General features: G+C 44.6%; 1 protein-coding gene across 1 annotated transcript; it reads left to right on the top strand.

Annotated features, from left to right (window-relative positions):
- Positions 1-5,437: 5,437 nt before the first annotated feature.
- Positions 5,438-9,170, top strand: LOC123117530 (pectin acetylesterase 6). Its single transcript, XM_044538264.1, has 9 exons — positions 5,438-5,704; positions 7,101-7,183; positions 7,315-7,444; positions 7,539-7,827; positions 7,926-8,040; positions 8,162-8,239; positions 8,361-8,466; positions 8,587-8,729; positions 8,827-9,170. Exons 1-9 carry the CDS (start codon positions 5,521-5,523, stop codon positions 8,926-8,928), a joined length of 1,230 nt encoding a protein of 409 aa, XP_044394199.1. The 5' UTR covers positions 5,438-5,520; the 3' UTR covers positions 8,929-9,170.
- Positions 9,171-10,799: the final 1,629 nt, after the last annotated feature.

The following is a 10,799-nucleotide window of genomic DNA, read 5'->3' as shown; positions in this document are numbered from 1 at the left end:
TGATAGATTTTGAGTGGTTCTTCAACCATTGGTGTAGTAGGTACACCTATTTTTTGGTATTATGCGTTTCCTACCCATAACTAAGGATATAAAACAACTAAGAAGAGCAAAATAAAATTACTTAGTGATAAAGCAAACAAGCACACACGAGAATATTCACCCCACGCTATAACTCCCCGGCAACGGCGCCAGAAAAAGGTCTTGATAACCCACAAGTATAAGGGATCAGTTGTAGCCTCTTTAGATAAGTAAGAGTGTCGAACCCAATGAGGAGCTAAAGGTAGAACAAATATTCCCTCAAATTCTATCGACCACCGATACAACTCTACGCACGCTTAGCGTTCGCTTTACCTAGAACATGTATGAAACTAGAAGTACTTTGTAGGTGTTGTTGGATAGGTTTGTAAGAATATAAAGAGCGCGTAAATATAAACTAGGGGCTGCTTAAATAAAGAAGCAATAAAGTTAGTATAGCGAGTGTGGAAAAGTGGTGGTAGGAGTTGCAAAATTGTCCCTAAGCAATTGACTACTTTACTAGACCGATAGCAAGTTTTATGTGGGAGAGGCCACTTCTAGCATGTCATCCTTGACTTGGAATTCTATGAACTTATGATTGGAACTATTAGCAAGCATCTGCAACTACTAACATTCATTAAGGTAAGACCCAACCATAGCATTAAGATATATTGGTCCCCCTTCAATCCCGTATGCATCAATTTCTATGCTAGATTGAAGCTTCTGTCACTCTTTCCCTCCAATACATAGTCCTATCAACATACAACTAACCCTATGGTGTGATCCACGCGCGCTCTCATATGATGGGCACCAAAGGGCAGCAACATAACCACAAGCAAATTAAACCAATCATAGCAATTCACCAATTACCGAAAGGACAACGAAAATCTACTCAGACATCGTAGGATGGCAACACATCATTGGATAATAATATGAAGCATAAAGCGTCATCTTCAAGTAGAGGGTACAGCGGGTTGTGGGAGAGTGGACCGCTGAATATAGATGGGGGAAGGTGATGGAGAGGTTGGTGAAGATGACGGAGGTGTTGGTGTAGATCGCGGTGATGATGATGGCCCCGGCGGTGTTCCGGCGCCACCGGTAGAGAGGGGGAGAGAGCCCCCCTTCTTCTTCTTCTTCTTCTTCCTTGACCTTCTCCCTAGATGGGAGAAGGGTTTCCCCTCTGGTCCATGGTCCCCATGGCGTGGGAGGGGCGAGAGCCCCTCTGAGATTGGATCTGTCTCTCTGTCTCTCTCTGTTTTTGCGTTCCTAGATTCTGCCCTTTCACCGTTTCTTATATTCCCGGAGATCCGTAACTCCGATTGGATTGAAACCTTCAGCATGATTTGTTTCCGGATATTAGCTTTCTTGTGGCAAAATAAGAGCAGCAACTGCCTTACGGGGTGTCCACGAGGGTCAGGGGCACGCCCACCCCCCTGGGGCGCGCCCCCCTGCCTCATGGGCCCCTCGAGCATCGTCTCGCGTTGATTCTTCTTCCCAAAAATCATGAATATTCCAAAAATATTCTTTATCCATTTTTATCCCGTTTGGACTCCGTTTGATATGGGTTTTCTGCGAAACAAAAAACATGCAATAAAAAGGAACTGGCACTGGGCACTGGATCAATATGTTAGTCCCAAAAATAGTATAAAAAGTTGCCAAAAGTATATGAAAGTTGTAGAATATTGGCATGGAACAATAAAAAACTATAGATGCGATGGAGACGTATCAATACCCGAGCCAGCCGTCGCTGCTACATCTTGAAAGGCCATGCACCATGAGCGCTAGCGGGCGTCAACTAGGCGGAGCAAGAAGAAATGGTGAAACAAGGCCACAGAAGGAGCGATGCCGACCATGGCCTCACAGAGGAAGGCGAAGACGGCGAGTCGGATGATGGATTGGGGATCCAGGTGCAGCGCGTGGATCTAGTAATGCGGAAGTATGGCATTGAAGGAAGGGGAGAAAGGAGGAATCAGGCCTGCGAAGAGGGCGTGAAGATGAAGAGGGATCTCGGTGACGTCCATGTCGGCCGCGGTCCGCGAGGCAGGCCAGGCGATCATCGCTTTCCACTCATTGGAATCGGCGGCGAGAGCTGAGCGGACCTTGGCCAAGCCCTCCCGATTAACCACCGTCGACCGCGACCAGAGTGCGGAGCTTCCTCTTCTCTTTCTTCTACCGCGGAGCCATGGCGGAGGCAAGAAAAGAGGGGGGAGGCGCTGGCACCGGATCTACAAGAAAGGATGCAAGCTCGGGGGAGGAAGGAGGTCAAGACCAAGCGCGACTATCAACAAAGGAAGGGCTGCACTAGCGACGGGCGGTTGCCAGGCCTGGCGGATTTTAACGCATCGTGGGAAGCAGAGACGCCCATGTCCCATCAATCGCCACGCGTCGTCCAAGGCCGCAGGCGGTTAGGGCCCACGGCGCTCCGCACTTGCCCTTTGGCTTCGCCCAGAAGCCAAGTCCGAGCGCGCCTTGGGCCCGGGGGCTACTGTCAGTGTCCTGGATATGGGGGTACCCAGACTTGCCTGCCTACGGCCCACGGCGTGGCTTCATCGATGGCCTGGTACTGCCCAGCTTCGACATCAACAACTCAAGACCCTCGCGAGGGGCCAACAAGCCTCGCAAGGCGGACGACATCAAGACCTCCCAGGGGATTCGCCTCCTCAGGCTGGCTCCCGAGGATCGGAGGTTTCCATGCAAGGCCCACCTCGTGAGGTTCGGGTGATGTGAGCCATGACGACCGAGGCCAGACGGGCGTCAGCGGGCGCAGTGTACCAGTTTCCTCTTTGGTGCAAAGGAGGCAAGGAACGAGCGCGGAGTCCCGAAGAATCAACCAAAGGTTTCCATTCCCGTGCAACGGACCAATACCGCCAGGATGACAGGACGGAGGTCATCGCCGAGCCCACCGCAGCGTCACGACCAGCTGCTTTCTGCAGGCGAAGACCACTTCAGTCAGGATCAGATGTACTAGTTGTCTCCCTTTAAATTTGGTCGTTGTGGGAACCCTTCCCGCCTATATTTGGGAAGAGGACCAGGGCCACTATAAATAGGACCTAGCCACCACCACAGAGGGGAGAGGTCGACCGCGTCCATTCCACCCTCACCAGCTCACTTGAGCCCAAGAACACACCTCCTCAGGTTGTTCTCCACTGTACTAGTTCATCCTCAGCCCCTCGAGGCAAATCCACCATAAAGCAGGAGTAGGGTTTTACACCGCAAGGTGGCCCGAACCTGGGTAAATTGTTGTGTCTTTCTTCTCCTCGAGCTCGTCGCACTAGGCTGTGAGATTGGCGAGTTGGCAGTCTGGGTAGGTTGAGATCTACGCACGCACCCCAGAGTTCGAACCTCTCAAGGGTTTGCGGAACCCGAAATCCGATAGTTATGCGTACACAACAGCAAGATTTGGTGTTGGGTTCTTCAGATCGATTCAATACGGGGGTCCGATAGGGACGACTGCGCCTCGGGGGTGCTGGTCCTTAGGCGCATGTGCACGAAGACTTCCCAACTATCATCGACAAGGTCAAGCCAACTCCGGTACGAGAGTGGCGTGACAATTTCTCTTTCCAGCGGCGGCAGTGGTCATTCGGTGTTCCAGAGACCTTGATATATTTTTATTATATTTATGATGCTTTGTACTTCTAATGTACTGTGATAATAGATCTAGGACCCTCATAAGTGCCAGACGTGTGGCACGAACACATGGCAACTCCAAACATTTTTTATGGCAAGTTTAGTGACATGAGGATGTTAATTTTATTTGTCAAGCATGGCAACTTTTTTTTTGGATGGCAAGTTTCAGGCCTCCTTTGATTCATAGGGTAGGAATATCATAGAAATAGGAAACTTGTAAAAAATGACATGCCATGCATCGTAAATCCTATGAATGGAATAGAAAAGGAGATGTCCTTGGTTCACATCATAGAAATTTTTCCATTGAGCTTAGGCTAATGTTTATTTTCATATGAAATGTGGAGGATAGAAAGAATTCCTTCATATAAATAGGATTCTATTCCTATAAACCAAATGACAGTAAAAAAATCTACAAATCCTATCCTACAAAATTCCTCCAAACCAAAGGAGGGCTCAGTTTTTTTGAGTTTGTTTTTTCTTTTCGGATGACAGCTTTAGTTGTAAAAAACGTCAAGATCAGATTGTTTCATGCCACACGTGTAACACTTATCATTTGGGTAGGTCTAAGTCCTTTTCCAAAAGGAAAGTAGCTGATATTTAAGTTGACGTGTGAGAGCACCGCTGATTGGTCCTTATCTTTCTGTGACTTGAACAGGTGTGACTGTATCAGCGGTGACCGAAATAGAAATGTGCATGGATTGATATATTTGTGTAGTGATAAGGTCCGCTTGGATATATATCAACGGACCGAGCGAGGTTGCGATGGATTGCACCACGATCCCAGCGCCAGCGGCGTGATTGACTTTCTCATATGTGTCGAAGCTCCACCTCTTGAAATTTCGTGCTGGCAAATTGGCACATATGGAAGCGGGCCGGGGGTAATGGACTTCCTTGTACGAGACATATGTCGCGAAGCGCCGCTTTCTAGTACGAGACACATATCCTGGAGCTCCCCTTCTTGAAATTCTGTGCTGGAAAAATTGGCACATATACAGAAGGAAATGTAAGCAGAAATGTACGCTAGGCCCCGAGGCGGTGTGCCATGACATTCATTCTCTGCTAGATCTCCACGTACGCGGGTATATACTCCCTCAACATAAATCTTTTAAGAGATTTCACTATATACTACTCCCGCGGTCTCGTAGTGTAAGACGTTTTTACATTATGGGACGGAGGGAGTATATATGAAGCGAATGAGTGAGGAGAATGGCGTTTCGGTGCCTAGGCTCCTCCGCACCCGGTTAGAAAAAATTCGTAGAAAATTCAAAACAAATTCAAAGACTTTCAAGTTTTTTTATGCGGTAGACAATTTGACGCGTGAGGCCCGCTCCAAATTTCAAGTCATTTGGACATCTGAGCAGCTCTAAGAAAAAAAAAGATAAATCAGACCAAAACAGTACATGAACAGTAAACATTTTTATAGACCCCAAATTTGCCTTTTTTGCTGAGAGCTCTTCAGATGTCCAAATGATTTGAAAATTGGATCGTAACTCACGCATCAAATTGTCTACCGCACAAAAAAATTGGAATTTTTTGAATTTTTCTAGTATTTGTTTTGTTTTCTTCGTTAGAGTCGGTGCAGATGAGCTCGGGTGCAGAGATGGATTTCTGATGAGTGAACCTATACTCTATCTAAAAGGCGTCTATATTTAGAAACGGAAGGAGTACATTGGATGCATGCTTGCAGGCGGTCGCTGCATTTAATACCTACCTATTTTTCTTGACCAAGTTGATATTCCTTCATGCGGTGTTTGAATACCAGTATCCCAATATATATACTTGTGGTAACTGCTCAATCATTAATTCGACTGGCATATATATACTTCGAGGAGCCAGCAGGGAGAGAGTCGTGAGTATCCATTTCCATAGTTGAAGCAGATGGAGAAGAAGACCGGGATGGCCAAGCTTTGGGCGCTTTTTCTTGTGGTTTTGGTCCTCGCGGGGAGCGCGCAGGCGGCGGCCGACCGGAACGTGAGCCGTGGTGGTATGAGGCGGCTTGCCGGGGCGCCGGGCGTACCAGTGCCTATCACCGTCCTCACGTCCGCCGTCGCCATCGGAGCAGGTACGTGCATGTACATACGATTAAGTATTTTTTCGATCATGTCAAAATTGTCTAACCACCACCGGTTTGGAGGGGGTTTAGACTTCGGTGCAAATTATATATCGTCATGACTGTCCGTTAGATGTCATATACTATTTGCTGGCCCGGGGATTGGTGAGTGCTATAACACGCATGCCTTAGATGTTTTCTTCTTATATGAACACACGTGTGCGTCTAGTGACCTTAAATAGAAAGATATAAGCAACAAATATTTGGACGTGACTCTTTTTTCAAGCAAGTGTGGCAAGAGCTGCCTTTCATAAAAAAGAAACGAAAATTGCCAATTATTTACAAAACAGGAAATCAGGTGAAAACCAGCACCATAGTCCCACCAACCTTCTCGATTTTCAATTTTCATATACCTTAGCTAGAAAATCTACTTTCAACCTTTTGATTTGCAAAAATTGCACCAAATTAAAATCCAAGAATTTCAGGCAGTTTCTGCACTCTGTCGATATCTATCTATATCTAATTATCTATATACCATATATACACAACAGATCTCAAGCATATATCCTACCAATTAATATCCTACCAAATATGAACGTGCAATTAATATTCTACTCACATATATCTCTCCCGCAAAAAATATATTCTACCATATATAAACATGCAATTAATATCTCCACATGTAATGGGGTTTGTCTAGGGCACATCTAGATATGCTCTAATTATTGCACATCTGAATATCTCAGTCAAACTTGAAAGGAAAAGGAAAAAGTCAAAAAATTATGCTTGCATGAATCTTCGCGTAAAATCAATGGCATAGGATTTAGATGTGCAACACTTAAGGCACATCTAGATGTGCTTTAGCAAAACTGTAATGATATCTATGTTCAATTGTACTACTGCTGAATTTGTTGGATCCTTACAAATTCACTCTTAAATGCACATTTACTACCAAAATATTCTCCCTAAAAATACTATCAAATCATTTAAATTTGTACGATATTCTCTATTAAATCCTGCAAATTTAACACTAATTAGGCATTTATTATGCTGCTCAATGATATCAGGTCTTGCAATCTTCCAAACAACCTATATAGTTTCCTTGATTCTTACGACTCTTGGATCGTACAATTCATAACCACGGCTTGTGTCATGTCTTTTGTGACCTGAACGATTTTGATATAAATTTATATAAACGCCATAGGTTATTAAGTTTACGATGTTTTCGTAACTTGGTCGATTTCTTTTTTTCGTCCTTATCGATTCTCGCTAGGCTAATTTTCTCCGAACAAGGGCGGACAATCTGTTGGATTGACACGTTATGTATAAATGAAAATCAAATTGTACATTATGGCCGCAGCTAGTATGATCCATATGTAACAGCACCATATATGTAAATCATGTGCAGTGTGCATGGATGGGACGCCGCCGGCTTACCACATGGATTGGGGCTTCGGTGCAGGGAGGAACCGTTGGATCGTCCACCTAGAGGTACATACTCTACATATGCATATATAAAGACATGCATGTTGTATTCCCCCCCAAAAAAATACATGCATGTTGTCTGAGCATTGTGATGCATTTCACCAAATCAACCGACCAACATGCTGCACTACACGCAGGGAGGCTCATGGTGCGAGAGCGTGGGGTCGTGCCTGTACCGCAAGGCGAGCCGCCTCGGCTCGTCGAATCTCATGAACAGGCAGATGTACTTCGGCGGCATCTTGAGCTCCAGCCCCGCCGAGAATCCTGGTTCGTGCATGCTCCCTCCCTCCGTTTCAAAACATTTGAAGTTCTAGTAGCTTATTCTAAGTCAAACTTCTTGTATGCGTGTGTCCATTATTAGATTTCTTCAGCTGGAACCGGGTGATGATCCGCTACTGCGACGGCGCGTCTTTCGCCGGCGAAGGCTACGACGCGCGCTCGGGGCTCTTTTTCCGGGGCCAGCGCATATGGAACGCCGTCATCCAGCACCTCCTCTCCATGGGGATGTCCTCCGCGGATCACGTGCTGCTGACGGGGAGCTCCGCCGGGGCCCTGGCGGTGGTGCTGCACTGCGACCAGTTCGGCGGCTTCTTCGCCGGCCGGGGCACCACCGTCAAGTGCCTCGCCGACGCAGGATTCTTCCTCGACGCGTACGCACACTTGCATGCATAACTTATACCCATCCAAAGTAAATATTGAAGTGCATTATTCGTCTATCATGCTTCACCCGGCATATATATACATGCAGCGTCAACGTCGCCGGGTGGCGTACCTTGAGATCCTACTTCGGAGGCGTCGTGGCCACGCATGGGGTGGCTCAGAACCTGCCCAGGAGTTGCACCAGTCATCTCGACGCCACCTCGGTGCGTATCGTGAATTCTCTAATATACATTTCTCCGACAAGTATTTTTGAACGGAGAAAGTATGAACTCGTCAAGAACTCGACTGACCGCTACCAATTATCTCATGTGCACATGCATGCAGTGCTTCTTCCCGCAGAATGTAATCGGCGGCATAAATACCCCGATCTTCCTGCTGAATGCAGCCTACGATACCTGGCAGGTATATATAGGAAGCTATGTATTGACCTGATATCATCCAAGCCTAGGTTATCTTTTTATCTGTTAAACAGTATCGTCCACATGCACACCCCTACTGACAATAAAGAGCAAATGTAATTCAGATCCGGGAGAGCCTGGCCCCGGACGTAGCCGACCCCGGCGGCGCCTGGCGAGCCTGCAAGTCCAGTCGTTTTGCCTGCAACGCATTCCAGATGAACATCTTGCAAGGTATACATCCATCCATGGATTTATTAATTTAGCAACGCACCAAACGATGATCCAAGTTCGAGTTCTGAATGTCACATGTACTAGTATATATCAATGATCAATATGTACCTATGAGTGCAGCTTTCAGGAACCAAATGGTGGGCACCGTGCTAAGCGTCTCCCGTTCCAGGAGCAACGGGTTCTTCATAAACTCGTGCTTCACTCACGGCCAGTCAGAGTATGCAACTTGGAATGCGTATGGCTCTCCTAAACTTCTGAACAAGGTACCTACTAGCTATCACTTGAATTTTGAAGTGGATTATGTAGTTCATCATCATCGGTTCGCTTCATGGTTTGTGCTGTTGTTGCGTGCCTATACAGGCGATCTGGAAATCGGTGGGTGACTGGTACTTCGGCCGGGCTGAAGTGAGGGCCATCGACTGCGCCTACCCCTGCGACTACTCATGCCATCACGACATGTGAGGACAACTGATTTGATAAGTAGTAAAAAGGAAAATATATACATTACAGCTAGCAGAGTGATTGCTCTTAGTGAGTTTGTGTCGTGTAATATGTTTTTGTTGTGTGTACTTTCTTATGTCAACTCGTTCCAGACGGGATAGATATGCATATCAGTTAAAGCAGGTGAAATAATCACTGTACCAGCATATGAGCTGGAGCACATCCTGCAAAAGAACTTTTCAAGATTAAGCAATTACAACCAATGAGCTAGCACTAATTACATTGCACCTGTACTTTTAGTTATGTATCAGTATGACTACAGAAGCATTTCTCCACGGTGTGATCGTTGCCTGAACTGTGTGTCCTTGCGAGCAAAGAAACATCGCATGAGAACCGCATGTCCATGGAAGCAACGATTTCTCTGTCAACTGAATTTGACTGGACGGTATTGACACCGAGTGGCCTTTTTTAGCACGCACTTAATGAAGCATCTGATGGTAAAATTGATTAGTGTGACGCAACAAAAAATGAAAAGAAACTTGATATTTTCTTATAAATTCAATCAACGTTAAAGAAGTTCGCCTTTAAGAAACTTAATACACATATAACTACTAAGTGCCTCTTTGATTCGTAGGATTTGTAAAATGTAGGAACAGGAAAACATAGGAACGGAGTGGCATGACATCTTCAATGCGACATGACTAGTATGGTCGTTTGATAGTGCGCAGAAAAACCGTAGGATTCTTCACATGAGGTTGGAGTGGATGAAAATTATCCTATGAAAACTAGTACAAATTAATCCTACGAAACAAACAACTACACAGGTAAAAATCCTAAGGATTGGAACCCTCCAAAATTTCTTCAGGAATCCTTTGAATGAAAGATTCCCTAAGCCGGCGTCACCTAACCAAAATGCACCCATCGATATATCACCACGCCCACATACATGCTAACAACAAATTAGACGGTAGCTTTGTAAAATCAACTGCAAAATGAACTAAAATGGCTACTGCTTTTAAGATATTTTTACCACATCTTTTGATATTTTATAGTAAGGATTTACCCTTTTTAATACATTTTCTTCCATTTTACCTCGTTTTAAGTACATTTACATCACATTTTACCTTTTTATTTTTACACACGTTCTTTCATACTAGACACACCTGTCAGTGCACATGTGGCGTGCGGGTTTACTTCCGAAAGTTTTTTCTCCGTTCAGCATATTAGTTGAATATTCTTTTGCCATATTCATTTTGGAGTACATAATGATTAGTGATCTATTTCTTAAGCACGAAATAAATATTTTCTCTGTTTTTATTTACTCTGCATATTAGCTTTGTCCTAAATTAAATTTTATGAAGTTCAACCAATTTTATAGAAAATAATATGAATACAATTGGTATATGATGTGTAAATATATTCAATGAAGAATCTAATAGAACTAATTTCGTATTTCTGATGTTAATTATTTTCTTGAAAATCTATCTTGCGAACGTTCACCGGGGGGGGGGGGGGGGGGGAGGGGCAATCACAGCGAACGTGCTCTCTCCCGTCGGATTCGTCTCCACATCTGACTGTTAAACTAGCCAGGACAGGTAAGATTTGTTCTCTCTTTTTTATACCAGATGACAGTTTTTTCTAAATAATATTAACATGGGATTTTATAAAAAAAATAAACTATGTCATATGGAATTTTCAAAAAGAAACATTTTCTTCTTTGTTTCACAAAGTTTGTTTTTGTGCATGGCATTTTTATTATTTAAGATATGGCATTTTTTATTAATAAGAGATGGCTTTTTAATTACTAAGAGGTGACATTTTTTAAGAGATGAAATTTTTTATTATCGAGATATGGTAATTTTGTTTATTAAGAAATGGCATTTTTTTTATTA

This window comes from Triticum aestivum, chromosome 5B (assembly GCF_018294505.1).
Source record: "Triticum aestivum cultivar Chinese Spring chromosome 5B, IWGSC CS RefSeq v2.1, whole genome shotgun sequence".
Taxonomy (NCBI): domain Eukaryota; kingdom Viridiplantae; phylum Streptophyta; class Magnoliopsida; order Poales; family Poaceae; genus Triticum; species Triticum aestivum.
This window is presented reverse-complemented; position numbering and strand designations above follow the sequence as displayed.

Excerpts from the sequence above, each read along its gene's own strand:
- LOC123117530 (XM_044538264.1), top strand. The coding sequence starts at position 5,521 with ATGGAGAAGAAGACCGGGATGGCCAAGCTTTGGGCGCTTTTTCTTGTG. Across the intron at positions 7,184-7,314 it reads GTTGGATCGTCCACCTAGAG|GGAGGCTCATGGTGCGAGAG; the intron begins GTACATACTCTA and ends CACTACACGCAG. Across the intron at positions 8,041-8,161 it reads GTCATCTCGACGCCACCTCG|TGCTTCTTCCCGCAGAATGT; the intron begins GTGCGTATCGTG and ends ACATGCATGCAG.